Source organism: Lepus europaeus, chromosome 1, assembly GCF_033115175.1.
Source record: "Lepus europaeus isolate LE1 chromosome 1, mLepTim1.pri, whole genome shotgun sequence".
In the NCBI taxonomy this organism is placed as follows: domain Eukaryota; kingdom Metazoa; phylum Chordata; class Mammalia; order Lagomorpha; family Leporidae; genus Lepus; species Lepus europaeus.
The window spans coordinates 142,947,144-142,965,015 of record NC_084827.1 but is presented as its reverse complement, the minus strand read 5'-3'; the positions used below and the strand labels follow the sequence as shown (position 1 = coordinate 142,965,015).

General features: G+C 42.0%; 1 protein-coding gene across 2 annotated transcripts in view; it reads left to right on the top strand.

Moving 5' to 3' along the window:
* The window catches only part of SATB2 (SATB homeobox 2), a 194,674-nt gene that overhangs the window by 153,937 nt on the left and 22,865 nt on the right, over nt 1-17,872 (top strand). For both annotated transcript variants that reach the window (XR_009865797.1, XM_062189594.1), the window contains one exon: nt 1,161-1,358. Coding sequence is in view for 1 of the 2 variants with exons in the window: in XM_062189594.1 (XP_062045578.1) it covers nt 1,161-1,358 (198 nt within the window). In the remaining variant the exon portion in view is untranslated. The remainder of the gene's footprint in view (nt 1-1,160; nt 1,359-17,872) is intronic.

The following is a 17,872-nucleotide window of genomic DNA, read 5'->3' as shown; positions in this document are numbered from 1 at the left end:
GACAGTTCTTGTTTTCAAAATCAGCAATGAAGCTTAGAAATGATGGGTTAGGAAGCTACTGGGTAAAATATTTTGACATGAGTCAGTGAGTGATGTTGACAGCATCCTCTGTATTATTTTCATATAATCCATCATTATTTGCATTACATTTTCTTCTTGTGCAGTTGCAAGGGAAGAACATCCGGATGCCAGAGTTGGGAGGTAGGCATTTGCAGGTGTGACCCGACCAACTGCCTACCTTCCTGCAGGTGTGGCTGTGATGGGACAGTGATGGTTAAGAGGGCCAAGAGAATAAGGCATTCAGAAATTGCCCAAGTGTTTATTTCCATCTTTTATGGAGTTATTGACAATTGTAATAATATTCCCTTCCTGGGGAATTTAGTGATATTTACCATTGAAATTTTGTTCTTTAGATTTACCTTTTTGTAATACATACTTTTCACATCACTCTTTTCTCAGAATGAAATACTATCCGGTTGGATAACAGAATATTGTCCATTTGTCGGACAAAATGCTAATGACCATTTCTGAGATTCAAAACTGTAATCTCACTTTATTATGTTGTTTTTTTAAAGATTGATTTTATTTATTTGAAAGTTAGAGTTCAACAGAGGGAGGGAGGGATGGAGAAAGACACACACACACACACACACACAGAGGTAGATCTTCTATCTGCTAGTTTATTCCCCAAATGGCCTGGGCTGTTCCAGGATAAAGACAAGAGCCTGGAAGTCCATCTGGTTTCCCATGTGGGTGGCAGGGGCCCAAGTTCTTGGGTGATCTGCTGCTGCTTTCTCAGGTACATTATCAGGGAGCTGGGTTGAAAATAGGACTTGAACCAGCTCACATTTGAGATGCCGGCATCACAGGTGGCCTCTTAGCCCACTGTGCCACAACCTTGGCCCCTTGATTATGTTTTATAAGGAAAGTGTAATGGAGAGTATATTCTATAGAGGAGCAAAGCGATAACTAGCATGAGTGGAGATTCTTAGGCATTGTTGTTACTACCTACGTGGTCAGACTGTTGCAGTATTTTGAGATCCCAGATTGATGGGAACAGTTTTGACGGGAAAATAGGATAAAGTAGGTGACGCTTGTTTAAAGGGACTCAGCTCCTCTGCACTCTGCAAGTCAACTCAAGGGGCTCCCTCTCTCTCTAGGGTTGGCTGTGTGAACTGCTCCGCTGGAAGGAGAACCCAAGCCCAGAAAACCGCACTCTCTGGGAGAACCTCTGCACCATCCGCCGCTTCCTGAACCTCCCCCAGCACGAGAGGGATGTGATCTACGAGGAGGAATCCAGGCATCACCATAGTGAGCGCATGCAGCATGTGGTCCAGCTCCCGCCTGAGCCGGTGCAGGTCAGCAACCCCCACCCCAACCCACACAGTGGTTTCTGTGCCAGCAGCAGCAGTTGCAGGTCAGAGAGGCCCGCTATACCAGCTGCCATTAGAGTGGGTCACGTGCCATGTTCCTGGGGATAGAGGACCCTGTTGTCAGAGTGGCCACTGTGTGTGTGTGTGTGTGTGTGTGTGGAGGGAAAGAGAACGGGCACGTGTTGTTTGTACATCTGCATAGAGAAAAATGACCAAGTTCTATGTCAAGCAGATGCTTTCCTGAGAGTCTTCAACCTGTGACATTATGAAGCCAGGACATATATGGAGAAGTAAATCTCCCTGTCAAAAAAATCCCCATCATTGCTATTCATTTTTTTTTTTAAAGAAACACTCTGAAGTAGTTTCTGATCCAAAATTCATCAAGGATGTTTGTGCTGAAAAGTAGTTTATGACCTAAGGAGTACCATTGAACTCAACTGAATCTTTAAGAAAAATTGTGACAGATTCTTAGAATTTTTAAGATGAGTTTTTCCTGTCTTTGGTTTTTTCTGCCTTCATTTAGGCTACGTGTTGGCTTAGTTATTGCACTTATTGGAACAAATAATCCTCATATCTGAAAGTAATTGAGTTCAACTAGCAGCTCTTTCTAAAATCCGTTTCCTTCAAGAAGAGAAATTAACTGGAGTTCCAAGGCTAGACCCCTCGAGCTTTTCCTACAGTTGTTTTGGGAGATTGTAAGATTTTCTCTGCTGCCCAATGCCATCACTCCTGGGTACCACCAAAGAGAACCCTTTAAAGCTTCTCTCTGAGTCTCCTCAGGTGCAGCAAGAAGTGTTGAGGCAGAGTGCATGCGTGTGCTTGGTGTGTGTGTGTGTGTTTGAAGAGTGGAAGAAAGGATGAGTGTGTGAAGAATGCTGGAGAGGGTAAGGCGTGGCCAAATACCCTCCTCTGGGGTTTCTGTGTCCCCTCTTCTCTTGCTCCAGTTCACGTCTGTTAGGTCACTTTTCTTGTACATGTGGACACCTCGTTCCTTGCTTTCATGCTGTCATCAGGTGGCTTCCAAGGCCAAAGTCACCTGAGTGTCTGCAGCTGTTAGTCGTGTGTGGAGTCTCCACATCTCTTGCAGTCTCCACAGTGGGCCTGGAGTGGGAGGGTGATTAGACTACTCTGCAGCCATGTGGCAGAGCCTGCTCTCCTGATCTGGACTGGATCTTGAGGTGACTCATTCTTGGGCTTGCCTTCAAAAGTCGTTCTCTGCTTTCACGGATGGGGCTCATCCCAACCTCAGGTCACCTTCCTATAGATAATTATATTAATCTACTGCCACATAGAGCAGTGGTGTTCACACATTGAGATCTAGTAGAAATTTAATATTAAGTAGGGATCCAGTATAGATTTTCTAGCCTTTTATAAAGTAAATTTATAAAAAATTCCAAGAAACTCAAGCTTATTGTCATTATCATTTCATAAAATCTTATTGAATATCAAACACATTAATGAAATGAGTAGCTTCAGACATATAACCTTTATAAACTCAGCCAAAACTTGCTATCACATTCCCTCCCCTCTCCCTCACTTTGGTGTTGGCTGATTGAACTGATGTATGAACTGGCATGAGGCTAAGGACCAGCTTCAGGAAACCAATACTGTATAGACGTTTCGCTTAGGGCCCTTCTTACCTGTAACATACTTGTCTCCACACTTTGCACAGAAAATTATCATTTCTGTGGGCTGTGATATTTAAGCAGCTATAAGAATGTTCCTCAAAGTATTTTGTCTTATGTTTGACCAGTTTGAGTGAAATAAGTCTTAGAAGTAGAGACCTAGAGCCGGTGTTGTGGTACAGTGGGTTAAGCCACCCTCTGCTTGCGATGCCGGCATGCCATGTTGGAGCTTCAGTTGAGCTCCCTGATATTGTGTCTGTGAAGGCACATAAGGGCTGAACCATTCTGAAGCCAGGAGCTAGAACCTCCATCTAGACCTCCCACATGGGGGTGGCAGGGACCTATGTATTTGAGTCATCACCTGCTGTTTCCCAGGGTGTACATTAGCAACTGGAGTCAGGAGACCCAGGCAGTTACAAAACCCAGGTCTTTCTATGTCAAGTGCCTACATCTCTAGTGTGGTCTTAACCATTAGGACAAATGCCCATGCCCATCCCTTCCTGGCCTGTCTTTTCTCTCTCTCTCCGCCTCTTCCCCTCCCCCTTCCCTTCCGTTCCCTTCCCTTCCCTTTCCTTCCTCCTTCCCTCCCTCTCTTCCTCCCTCCCTCCCTCACTTCCTTCCTCCTACCTCCCTTCCTCCCTTCCTTCCTTCCCGTCTCTGTCTCTGACTGTCTCTGAAATACAGAATGAAAGAGAAGAGTGAGAAAGAGATCGGTCATCCATTGGCTCACTCCCCAAATGACAAAAACAACCAGGTCTGGGCCAGACTGAAGGAGCCAAGAACTCCATCTGAGTCTCACATGGATGACAGGGACACAAATACTTGCCCCACCACCTGCTGTCTCCCAGGCACATTAGCAGGAATTTGGATAGGAACCAGCACTCTGTTATGGGATGAGGCTATGAGGCTTTGGGGCAGTGATCTCTTTGTATAATTACCTACCAGGTTGATCTATTGAATTCCTCCTCACTCTTGTCACCATCCCCCACTCTACTTCGTGCTTTCTCTAATGTTGAGAAGTCTCTTAAAGTCACAACCCCTCTCCTCACAGAATATAGGATATTTAGGGCTGGCATTGTGGCACAGTGAGTTAATCTGCCACTTGCAATGCCAGTATTGCATAATGCAGTGCCCATCTGAGTTGACTGCTACTCTGTGCCCTGGCTATCCTGCTTTTTTTTTAAGCTTTATTTATTTACTTGAAAGGTAGAGTTACAGACAGAGAGAGGGAGAGATACAGAGAGAGGTCTTCCATCTGCTGGTTCACTGCCCCCCAAATGGCCTCAATAGCTGGAGCTGGGCCAGTCTGAAGCTAGGGACTGGGAGCTTCTTGCGTGTCTCCATGTGGGTGCAGGGGCCCAAGTGCTTGGGCCATCTTCTGTTGCTTTCCATCAGCAGGGATGCTGGATCAGAAGTAGAATAGCCAGGACTCAAATAGGCACCCATAAAGGATGCTAGTGCTACCAGCAGAAGATTAACCTACTATGGCACAGAGCTCACCCCAGCTACCCTGCTTCTAATCCAGCTCCCTGTTAATGTACCTGGGAAAGCAGTGGTAGATCAACCAAATACCTGGGTCCCTGCTGCCCACATGGGGAACTCAGATGGCTCCTGCCTTCAGCCTGGACTGGTTCTAGCTGTTGTAGGCATTTGGGGGAATGAACCAGCAGATGGAAAAATCTCTCTATCTCTACCCCACCTTTCTCTGTCTATCATTCTGCCTTTGAGATAAATAAATCTTTTTTAAAAATTAAAGCAGAGATGATATTTTCTTCCTATTTATTTGCAGTTAACAAATGAAGTCATGTATTACCTGCAGTTGTATTATTTTCAGCCCACCAAGGTTTAAAAAAAATGAAATGAAAAAGCTCACGTGGAAAAACCAGGTGATTTCACAGAAAATCTAGAAAGCCAAACCCACCATGTCCACAGTGGCACAAGGCTGGAGCCAACACCCTTCCTGCAGAGCAACCACTCCCCATTCTGCTGCGCCGACCCCCATGGCCTGCACTTTTCGGGCACCATGTCCGCACATCCTTCCATTTTATTCATTTAGGCCTCACTCCTGTCATATCACCTTACCCTGTCAGTCCTCTGACTCACAAGATTCCATTTCCTGGCTCTGATTTCACCGATGGTAGCCATCACATACCAGTTATTGCTAGAATTCTAACACCTAGCACCAGCCTTTGCATGCTCAGCAATAAGTGCATGTTTGCTGGTATTTCACTTCAGAGAGGAAGCAAGGTGATGTTTGAGACCAGTCTGCAGCTGGGGCCTCTGTGAGGTGCGGTCAGCCCCACAGCCTCGGCGGTCTGTCCTGGAAGAGTGAGGTGGTTCTTCCTTGGGAATTCAGATCTCTCTAGGCGATGGGTTATCTTTAACATCTTACTGAATTATCTGGTTTCTCCAGGTTTCCTTTCAGCATTCTAAATCTCTATGTCTAAGTCTCTTTAATAATCCCAAGTCTCCAATGGGCAGAAGCTGGCTTTCCAGGCCCCAGACACCCTTTGTAAACCAGATTTATTCACACCATTGAGCCCCAATGGGGACACTCCTGCCCCAAGGGAGTGTCAATTCATTCTTGGGACCCATAAAATTCTACAATTTACATTGGTTTATACTCCTTCAAAGGATCACAGTGCATAAAGAGATTTTCAGGATGTCTCTGGCATTAAAATTGTATGAAAGGGAAGATGATTAGGGAAAAAAATGCCTAAAAAGCTTTCTTGAAGGATTAATAATTTTCAAAAAATTTTGAGAAATGCTAATCTACATGATGTTTTTAGTCTATGTATAGGTAGTGCAAAGATCAGCAGAGGTGAAGCATGGATAGGCAAACCAAGCGAACCAAAATAGATTGTGAAAAAGAAGAAATGCATTCTATTTTTTACCTCAAAATGGTTGAAGACAAAATTATTTCTTGTGTTTGTAGTATTTTCCCCCTGGTGGTTATTATGACTTGAGGCCCTATACTGAATGGATATCCCAAGCTTAGAATCAAAAACTAGTTAGGTCAAGGTATTCATTATTACAAACCCTGTTTTACAATTGGAAAAACTGGAGCAGAGACGCCGAACCTTGCCTGAAGCCAGAATTGGCAGCTGCATGAAAACACGGGCATTTTTGGCATCCAGCTTTTCCTTTGACCACACTTCTGTCTTAATGCAGCAGGAAAGAAAGGGCATTGCTGGGACTATGACGAGGTCCCCAAGTGGGGTTGACTGGGGAGTGTTTGCCAACTTGTTCATGTCTATGCAGTTTGTGCTTTATTGCTTTACTGTATTTCTACCATAGTGTTTCCAAGTTCAGGAATTCTCAGCCTACTGCTATGTGGTTTCCTGACAAGTACTTGTTTTAAAATTCCAGACTATACATTTAGAAGGAATGTGAGACCTATCTGGTGACAGCCAGACACCAGCACTTTCCTTCACTTGTCTGGATGGCTGCTCACTTGGGATTTCCAGCATCTTCTAAGCCACAGATGTCCTCTTGTTGGGATCCACCAGTGGTTCTTCACCTGGGTCATTTTTTCAGTGGGAGAATTTGGAAGTATCTGGAGACATTTTTGACTGTTATAATTTGAGGGTGCTACTGGTATCTACTGATAGAGACCAGGTATATTGCTGCCAAATATTTCACAATGCATGGGACAACTCCGCAGAGATGGAATTGCTACAATGCTAATATTACTGAGCTTGGGAAACCCTTGTATAGATATATCCTTAATTGCCTAACTGTAAAATAAAAAACCATGAGTATATCCAGGGCTGATTCTGAGCTTTTCCTACACAAAATCTAGTAATAATAACAGTGACACTATTATTATTTCTTCACTCTCTCCTCCTCCTTTCTCCTACTCCCTTCACCCATTCTTCTCTTTCTTCTTCTTTTCCCCTGGCAGCATCTAACTGTTGGGGCCAGCTCTCCAAATCTGGTAGTTTTTGCAAATATATCATCTTTAATCACTGTGAAGAACCAAGGGGAGGAGGTTGTGTACATTCACTGAGTAGAAACTGCAGCTTAAAGAAGGGATATGCCCAAAGTCAGAGCTTTAATTCACATCTATCTGCTCTGGAGTCTCACTTTTACTTGTGTGCTGGAAAGAACTTCTAGTTCACAACAGCCCACATTTCCTGAACACTTATTGTTAGGTATCTGGTATTACACAGACCTGTTTAATTTTTCAGCACTTTATTGAAGGGACTTAGTTTTGTGAGCTTTATTTTTTATAGAGCACTTAATGCAGCAAAGTCTGTAACACAGTTGGTATGATGTCAAAGGACTTGTGTGATTGAAATTTTCATTTTTTATCAGTCTGATTTAGCAATTCTTGAGATGGCTTCAGAATGTGACTCTCATTGCTAATATTTAGGGGTATTTCACATCTACATTTCAGCACGGAGGAGTCAGTCCTGTTTTCTAATTCCAGATGTGCTATCTAAATGTTGATTTGTGAATTTGGTTCCAAAAGAACAACTTCTAGGAAAATTAATAAATAAGCCAAACATTAATCAATTAAAAATGTTTGTAAATTGTCTAACCAGGTTATCAGGTTATCAGAGTGTTTTCCACCTTGGATTCATTCCAAGCTCCTGTTCAAAGCCTGCTGTTTGAATCAGGCTCCCAAGTTTAAAAGCCCTGCTCTGGTGAGGAGAGATGCACTTTTAATGAAATGTTTCAGTGGTTGGGTAAAAGAAGGCCCTCTCTTGAGAAAACTTTGAGAGTCCCGGAACATCAATGAAGGCCCACAGAGTATTTTCCTACTAGTGTGTTCTCATGTATGTATTTGTGCAATTTGAAGAGCAGTTTTGGTTTCTGTGTTGCCAATAAGTTTTGTTAGCATGTATAGATTTTTAAATTTGTGATTCAGGAATATAGAGAGATTTGAAAGTCTTTTGTAACCAGTGCTTTTTATTCTATGAAGTGGACATTTCCATCTTGGGTCCCCTTCTTCCAAAATATACTAAAGAAGTTTTCTCTAGTGAACATGTCAGAAAGTTAAAGAAATTCATTGGAATCACAAGTCTCTATAGATTAGATATTAATTGTGGCATTGCTTTTTTTTTTTTCTACAGCAAAGTAGGCCTACTTTTTTTTTTTTAGATTAAGGGGTCTTAACCACTTTTTCTATGGATATAGAAATTGTTGCATAATTGTTGAAGATATGCTAAGAGAAATTGAAGATGATAGAACTTCGTGAAAGATTAGGTATAGGATTCAGCGTATAGTTGCATTTCTCTGAATCTGGAACCTGTAATTCAGTGACTATAGTTCTTTGCCATCCTTAACACAACACATCTCCTCCCCAGTCACTCCTTGCCACCATTAAGCTTTTCTACTTGCCGTAATATGAGTTAACGTTTACCATCTATCTTTGTCTACCTTGTAACTTCTGTTTACTACTCATCACTACTCTGAATATTAATTCTGCCCCCTAAAACTTTAGCCTGCCCACGATCCTTGCTCTGTCTCATGACCTTTCTCCTTTGTAAAACCCAGTTTCTGTTTGACATTCCACATTTACTACTTCAAATTCATCCAAGAGAAATAGACCGGTCTACCTTATCCCCATGGAAGCAGACTTTCTTGAAATTTCATGCCCCGCAATAAGCAATCTGAATGCTTACTTTGGAAGGCACTACATTTTAAGGAAGAGCTCTGTAGGACAAAATATTAGAATAGTCTCAAGAAGAATAGGCATTAGGGCCGGCGCCGCGGCTCAATAGGCTAATCCTCCGCCTTGCGGTGCCGGCATACCGGGTTCTAGTCCCGGTCGGGGCACCGATTCTGTCCCGGTTGCCCCTCTTCCAGGCCAGCTCTCTGCTGTGGCCAGGGAGTGCAGTGGAGGATGGCCCAAGTGCTTGGGTCCTGCACCCCATGGGAGACCAGGATAAGCACCTGGCTCCTGCCATCGGATCAGTGTGGTGCGCCGGCGCAGCGCGCCATCCGCGGCGGCCATTGGAGGGTGAACCAACAGCAAAAGGAAGACCTTTCTCTCTGTCTCTCTCTCTCACTGTCCACTCTGCCTGTCAAAAAAAAAAAAAAAAAATTAAAAAAAAAAAAAAAAGAATGGGCACGAGAAAGCTAAGTTGCTCTAGACCATTTGTAGGAAGCCTATGAATGGACTGCCATCAGGCAAGGAAATTAGGGCCTATTTACCAAAACCTGGCCCAAGGACCCTGCATTTATCAGCATTGATGCTTGTGGTAAGGCTAATAAATGAAGCATAAACTTCTCACTTCAATGAAGATTCATATGACTTTTTTTTTTTTAAAAAAAGTAGAGTGTTGTGGATGTGTAATTAGTAGGAAAACAATGCTTGAGGATGATTTTAAGTTTTGTATCTATTGAGAGTGTCATACCTTTTTATTTTAGCCCCATTTTTCTAACATTTTTCATGTAACTCCATGTATTCAGTTGCTATGCTATAGATACAGATAGAAATTAAATTTTATAGCAGTTTGTTCTGGTTCTGCTTATTTATTTCTTTAAAATGGGTTCAAGATTTCACTAGGCTTGCCATTTTAATGATTTGAGTAGTTTTTTGCTTCTCATTCTTCATGATGGTTTTTTCATGAGATTTGCCAAACAGAGCTTCCTGTATAAGTGACTGAAACTTCATAACATGCCACCTTTCCAAATTAAACATCCAGGGTGAGCTATTGATGAGAAGTGAAATTTCCAACAACAGAGTTCCTCTTCACCTCTCCTTTCCTGCACTCTGGCAACATGGAGAACCTTGATTTCTTGAATAGCTTGCTCTTCTGTAATTTTTTAAAATAATAATTTTGATATTTTGCACTTTTGAGAGGCAATGCAATTCATATACCTCACTCTTGGGTTACTTATACCCTCTGTTTTTAAGATATTAAAACTGAGTAGAAGGTTTTTTGCCCTCTGCTGCTTTATTGGTAAAAGGAACACTCAGAATTAGCTCAGAGACCACTGAGATCACTGTACATTGGCTTTCTATCTTAGAAGATTAATTTGTTAAAGTTTTGGGACAGTAGGATACTCATTCTACATGTTTTCATATTCTTTCCCGTCTGGTGATATTAAATGAAAATGGGTTTAATATAAAAACTTGACCTATTGTTGTTGTGATGGGAAAACAGACTAAATATTATTCTTTTGAACACAAAGCTTATTTATTTTATGAAAAATACGGTGCAGTTGGGTAGAGGTGTTCTTACCATTGTTCCATTGATCTGCTCAGTGTTCTTATTCCTTCTCCTCTGTGTGTGTGTGTGTTTTCAGTAATCTGAAACACTGTCTTTTCCAGCCTGAAAGGACAGGGGTAAATGGCTAATAGACTTTGTGAAGGGGCCAACAGATTAAATGTGAGCAGCATGGAGCAATAAGAGAGGCAAATAGAGACCAAGATACAAAGTGCCTTAAAATGCATCCTCCCTCCTCTTCTCACCCACAAAAACAAACAATGATAAATTGCAACTAAAATTAAGGCTCTTGTAGATATTGATGTATCATTGTTCTAATTAAGACCTCATCACATTTCATCTGAGAGGAGGAAAATACATTCCTTTGTATTTCTTTAGCCTGGGTTTGGAAAAAAATGATTAAAATTGATTGATAAACCAGTTCTCGGCTGGTGCCGTGGTTCAATAGGCTAATCCTCCGCCTGCGGCGCAGGCACCCTGGGTTCTAGTCCCATTTGGGGCGCTGGATTCTGTCCCGGTTGCTCCTCTTCCAGTCCAGCTCTCTGCTGTGGCCCGTCAAGGCAGTGGAGGATGGCCCAAGTGCTTGGGCCCTGTACCCACATGGGAGACCAGGAGAAGCACCTGGCTCCTGGCTTCAGATCGGCGCAGTGCGCCGGCTGCAGCGGCCATTGGAGGGTGAACCAACGGCAAAGGAAGACCTTTCTCTCTGTCTCTCTCAATGTCCACTCTGCCTGTCTTAAAAAAAAAAAAAAAAAAAAAACAGTTCTCAGGTCTCACATTACAGAATAGTTCAGAATGCTGGCCATGCTATTTTTATTCTTAGAGTTTTACTTATTTACTCAACAAATATTCTGTAAACTCCTTTTGTGAGCCAAATATTATTCTAGGCACCACATATATAACAATAAATAAAGCAGAATTTCACACGTATATTAAACAGTTTTCCTCTTACTCCAAATGTATTTTTAAAGATTTATTTTATTTGTTTCAAAGGCAGAGTTACAGAGAGACAGGGAGAGAGACAGGGGACTCTTCCATTCTCTGGTTCACTCCGGACTGCAATGGCCAGCTCTGGACCAGGCCAAAAATAGAAGCCTGGAACTCCATACAGGTCTCCCACATGGATGCACTTGTGCCATCTTCTGCTGCTTTCCTAGGCACATTAACAGGGAAGTGGATTGGAAGTAGAGCAGCTGGGACACAAACTGGTGCTCATATGGGATGCTGGCATTGCAGGTGGCAGCTTAACCCATTCTGCTGCAATGCTACCCCCTCCCCTCAGTTTATTCCAAATGCATTTATTAAACAAACTTCCATTTTCCCTCTGGCTACCTTGGATAAATCTAAAATTCAGATTATGATTTAGTGAAATCTACAGATTCTGTTTCTTCTTGTGATCCTAATCTTAGGTGACATATCTTAGCTTCATTTTTTTAGCTGTTTCCAGAATGAACTGGATAGTATCTCTTTAACATTGTGAGATGAAATTACTTTAAAAAAATGACTATTTAAGGTATCAAAGCAAACAAATCTTCTGAGTCTATTCTATAGATTCTAAACTGATTTATGTGCCTCTCAAAAAATTGTATGTCTTGACTGATGATCAAGTGATGTTTTAAAAAATAAGATTAGATGGAAAATCGATGGATGGTAAATATGTATACTCTACCCTAATTTCCCCTTGACCACACACAGAGGCACTTCTTTTTGTTTTTTGGTCCCGGTCATATTAATTCTCTCCACCCAAAGTGACTTCTCCAAGTATCAACCTTACAATTTGGCACTGAGATACGAGCTAGTTCATTGTTAGTATGTCAGCCAAACCACCTCACAAGGTTAGCTTTGTGAACTAGAACCTCCTACTTTATTTTCTCTTTGGCAGAAAAGCACATGCTGTTTCACATTTTCTCTTTGAATTTTCTATGCCAGTGCTTCCCATTCATAGGCAGTTGTCAATTTGGAGGGCATTTATCATCTTTGCAGAAGAAGCAGAAGTTCACATCTGCAGAGCAGGGCTTTCCTACACAGGGAGTTGAAATGCCTATCGTTTTACTCTGGTTGGTTGGGGCAGGATGCTTCCTCACATGCTATGTTTTGGGTCTAATCACTTAGACAAGGCCACATATCTAGATGACTGCAGCTGGAACAGGGCAGGAGGGTAGTCGGGGAAGCTCAAGCCCAGCCGTCTTTCTGAAACTTCACTACATGCTGGGAACCTGTTGGAACTGACAAATGTGGTCCACAAATACTAATAAAGCCATGGTTAAGACACCTTGAATTGGCCAATTTAAAAATATTTAAATAGAAAGTAGAATGTTCAAATGAAAATTAGATTTCTTGGGGGCCAGCGCCGTGGCTCACTTGGTTAATCCTCCGCCTGCAGCGCCGGCATCCCATATGGGCACCAGGTTCTGGTCCCGTTTGCTCCTCTTCCAGTCCAGCTCTGCTGTGGCCCAGAAGGGCAGTGGAGGATGGCCCACTGCACCCACGTGGGAGACCAGGAGGAAGCACCTGGCTCCTGGCTTCGGATCAGCGCAGCGCTGGCCATAGTGGCCATTTGGGGATTGAACCAATGGAAGACCTTTCTCTCTCTCTCTCTCACTGTCTACAACTCTACCTGTCAAATAAAAAAAAAAAAATCACTCCCTGACCCTTTAAAAAAAAATAGAAAGAAAATTAGATTTCTTTTAACCTCTCTAGTATAAATTGTCAAAGAGCTTATCCAGATAGACTTAACTAGCAGTTCTGCTAGAAGCATGGTGAGGGGCATGGTAAGGATCATCTCCAAGTTCTGGGTTTGAATTCTAGGACCACTCCTGCAATTGGACCTCTCACATTACAGAGACATCTAAAGTTTCTGGAAATAGTAATAATGATCCCAAATCTGCAGGGTTATTTGAGGTCTAAATGAGATTGTGAAGGAATCATGGAAGGTACCTGAGAAATATTAGAACAATTTAAGCATTGTTAGTATTAATCTTAAGGATAAAGGGAAGGATCTGGTGTTGTGGCATAATGGGTAAAGCCACTATCTGCAGTGCCGACTTCCCATATGGGCAGCAGTTTGTGTCCAGGTCGCTTCACTTCCAACCTAGCCCCTGCTAGTGGCCTGGGAAAGCTACAGAAGATGATCTGGGGCCTTGCAACCCACATGGGAGACCTGGAAAAAGCTCCTGGCTCCTGGTTTCTGCCTGGCCCAGTCTTGGCTGTTGCAGCAATCTGGGGAGTGAACCAGTAGATGGAAGATCTCTCCCCCGCCACCTCTGTGTGAATGTGTGTGTCTGTAACTCTTTCAAACAAATGAACAAGTATTTAATAAAAAAAAAGGGGGGGGAAATTCCTATTAATAAGAGTTCAGAGACAAATCAAGGGTGGTGTCAGTTCATAATTTTATGACCAACAGATATGAAAGAGTGCCTGGCCTCTATTATTCACATATTAGACAGTTGTTTCAAGACAGGTGGAGGGACTCAGAGCTGTCTGGTTTCGTATGCCCTCTCTACTTTTTAAGCTCTTTTAAACGTCATTCTAAGTTATTTAAAAGTAAGTTAAAATTTCTTCTCTCAACTCTGAATAAAATCTCTCTGTAGGGCATAATAAAATGTCATTGGGATAACAAAAGTTGATTTATGTTTGTTTTAAATGTTCTTAATTAAAAATACAAACAATCCATTCAGCTTCTGGACAATCTCTGGGATTTTGGCTGTCTTCACAGCACGTTACAATCCACTAAGCTGTGAAGCTGCCACACAGGGACTATGTTTGAGTCTCTTTGGTCCAATATTAATTAGCCATCTACCACAGCCATAACTCCGGGCTTCTGATGAACTCACGGGAAAACAGATATTCTCTGGTCTTGTGTTGCTCATATGCTACCAGGGAAATGAGAATAGACATTTACAAACTAGAATATAGAATGGCAGGTAGATTAAAGATGCAGAATTCATTAACATCTTAGGACACTGTTGAATAGATTTTCTATACTGAATAATAATGGGTGATTTTCATGTGAATTACTCCATTCCTAATGTCACCACCTGGAATTCTGCCTCTTTCTCTCTCTCTCTCTCTCACACACACATACATACACAGATATATATATATATATATACATATATATATATATATGTCAACAGAAGTGGACTTATATATCTATGAATTGGTTGTTGTGGAAGGAATACAGTGTTAGCTGTAATGCACCAAAAAAAAATATTTACCAGTTTTGTATTTTAACTGTCAATGGGAGCAAATTATTTGATGCACAATTAGCAAGTCCTGACTCCATGTTTGAAAGCCACAGGGTTAAGAACCTCATAACAAATTTTAACAATTTGATTTTCATTTTAAAAACTGATGTCTTTCTTATATAATGACAGAAATAAATGCTTCTTTTAAAATCATGGTCTTCTGATTACAAATTTTTAAAGTATATTTGAAATTGATGGTTGAGATTGGCTTATGTCTGGGTGTAATATGGTTTTATTTTTAAAGACTTATTAATTTGAGAGGCTAAGTTGGGGGAGGGGTCTTCCATCCATTGGTTCACTTCCCAGATGGCCAGAGCTGAACCGATTTGAAGGCAGGAGCTTCTTCCAGGTTTCCCATGGGGGTGCAAGGGCCCAAGCACTTGGGATATCTTCCACTGCTTTCCCAGTCACATTATCAGGGAGCTGAACTGGAAGTGGAACAGCTGGGTCAAACTGGCGCCCATATGGGATGCTGGCACCGCAGGCAGAGGCTTAACCTACTATACCACAGGGCTGGCTCCATAATATGGCTTTTAAAGTAAAAAGTTTCCAAATATTTATTTTTTTTCTGTACGTTTATGGTCCCCTGAGAATTTCTATGCAGTGACCAGGAATCAAGGCATCTTTGAAAGAATAAATATTACTCTGTATCTCTGTTGTCTTTCTTTTATGAGATTTATTTATTTGAAAGGGAGGGAGTGAGAGAAAGAGAGAGAGAGAGAGAGAAGAGAGAGAGAAAGATCTTCCATGCACTGGTTCATTTCTCAAATGGCCTCAACAGCCAGCGCTGGGCCAGGCCAAAGCCAGGAACCTAGAACTCCATCTGGGTCTCCCATCCTGCACTTCTGTCCCAGGAACAATAGCAAGGAGCTGGATTGGAAGTGGAGCAGCTGGGACTCGAACCAGTACTGAAATGGGATGCTGGGATTGCAGGTGGCAGCTTTACGCTCTGCTCCACAGCCCTAGCCATTCTATCCCTATTTTCAATAAATCTTTGGCCCCTGGGAGAAAAAATAAAACAGCTTTTAAAAACTTCCCTGTGCATGACATGGATTGATCTCGGATGAGGCATTTCTGTCTTTGCGATTACATCTACTGTTTTGTAAATGATGGTGCCACAAGTTAGGTGAATTCAGAGATGCTTTTTTATCTGAAACATTCATTCTGTGCATTGGTTTGTTCATTTCTGATTCTCATTTGAGCATTTTAATGAGAGCATAAAAATAAAAACACATTGCTCCTGGGAGGTTCACATGCATTTTGGAAAAGCAAATTAGGAACAGCATAACAGATTAGGAACACCTTATATTGGTCTCAGAGATTTCCAGTTGGTTTTCTTATGACTGATAGTTATGACAATTGCAAGAGAAAGCCAGCCACTGAGTTTTAAACTATCATAGCCAAACCTACCTACTGTGACTTCTCAGCTGTTTCTGTTTAGTGTGGAAATCTAATGTAGCTGAAAACTACTGCTGATTTTTATTAAGTTGAAGTCTGGAACTTCCCCTTGTAATGATAGAAAAGCACACTTTCAATTAAAGGAAAACTGCCAAAGTTCTGAAATTAATTTATTTTATTATTACTCGGTTTGACCCTAGAAATGGGAGATCAAGAAAACTAGATAGGTTTGACAGTTCTAAGGTCACAAGTTCAATTTTCTCACAAGTTGTTTCTAGATGTAGTTCACTGCAAATCATATAACCCTTAACCTTTTGATATAGACTCTTTTATGGAATTAGATCTCACACTGGGGTCATCCTAATGACTTTGGGACTGGGAAGATGACAGGTAAGTCAGACCAGGTAAAGGAATTCCAGTCAGTCTGTCTGGCAAACAGTGTGTGGCTTGTCACAGGGCAGCAGACGTGGTGTGATGGAGTAAAGCTCCCACAGCTTACAGGAACTAGTTGTTGCATTTTCAAGAATTTTGAAAGCTGATTGTTACACCTTGGTAGCATGCAACCAACAGGGGTGGGATGACATACACAAAAAACTGGCAAATCGTCCAATTAGAGCTTCCTAGTCTAGAGAGCCAGTTGCTAAATATTCAGCAGTCTAACACTGAGTAACCTTCATTTAACATTTTTGAGCCTCTATGGCCGTAATGGACTCTGTTTTTTTTTTTTTTTTAATGAGCAAACCTTTGGAAAATGTATAAATCAGGTATTTCCAGAACTGAATGGCTAATTGGTATGACAGCTCACTTGACCACCTCAACATCAAAAATAGTTCATTTAAATATCAGTTGTTTCCACTCTTTGTCCTGCAAACTTTCGTTCAATTTAATTTCTTTCATCATGTTCAAGTTTATCTGTATCTTTCTTTCTGTATCAAATGCACAAAGCTCACTTAAGCCGGTGCTGCGGCTCAATAGGCTAATCCTCCGCCTTGCGGCGCCAGCAACCTGGGTTCTAGTCCCGGTCGGGGCACTGGATTCTGTCCCGGTTGCCCCTCTTCCAGGCCAGCTCTCTGCTGTGGCCCCGGAAGGCAGTGGAGGATGGCCCAAGTGCTTGGGCCCTGCACCTGCATGGGAGACCAGGATAAGTACCTGGCTCCTGCCATCGGTGCACCGGCCACAGCACGCCGGCCGCGGCGGCCATTGGAGGGTGAACCAACGGCAAAGGAAGACCTTCCTCTCTGTCTCTCTCTCTCACTGTCCACTCTGCCTGTCAAAAAAATAAAATAAATAAATAAAAATAATAATAATAAAAAGCTCACTTAAGTATTTTATTGGATCCATTTTGCAGGATCATATAACATTAAGTCCATAACCTGATTTCCTAGTGCCAAACATCCAACAGATTTGATGGCTTCAGGCAGAAGACAGAAAAAATAATTGTAACAAGGTTACTTTCTGAGATATGATGAATTCAATACACCTCAAAATGAGGAGTCAATTATTTTGAAAGCTTTCTAAAAATTAAAAACGGAGCAGGCATTTAGCCGAGCAGTTAAGACACCCTACCTCGGTACCTGAGTTTGATTCCTGACTCACTCCTGATTCTAGCCTCCTGCCAATGCAGCCCCTGGGAGGCAGTGGCGATGCTCACATAGTTGGGTTCCTGCTACCACTTGGAGGCCTGGATTGAGTTCCCCTGCACTGGCCCTGACCACTGGGGATTTGGGAGTATGAATCGGTGGGTGGGAGCTCACTTGCTCTCCCTGTCAAATTTTTTCAAAAAACTTATGTATTCAAATTATTTCATTAATTATGAGTTTTCTTATTTTATTTTTGGCAATTCATATCAACATGTACCACTAGGGGTATGCTTTTTTATATTTATTTATTATTTTTTTTTATTTAACAGATAGAGTTAGACAGTGAGAGGTAAAGACAGAGAGAAAGGTCTTCCTTCCATTGGTTCACCCTCTAAATGGCCACTACGGCCAGAGATATGCTGATCTGAAGGCAGTAGCTAGGTGCTTCTTCCTGGTCTCCCATGTGGG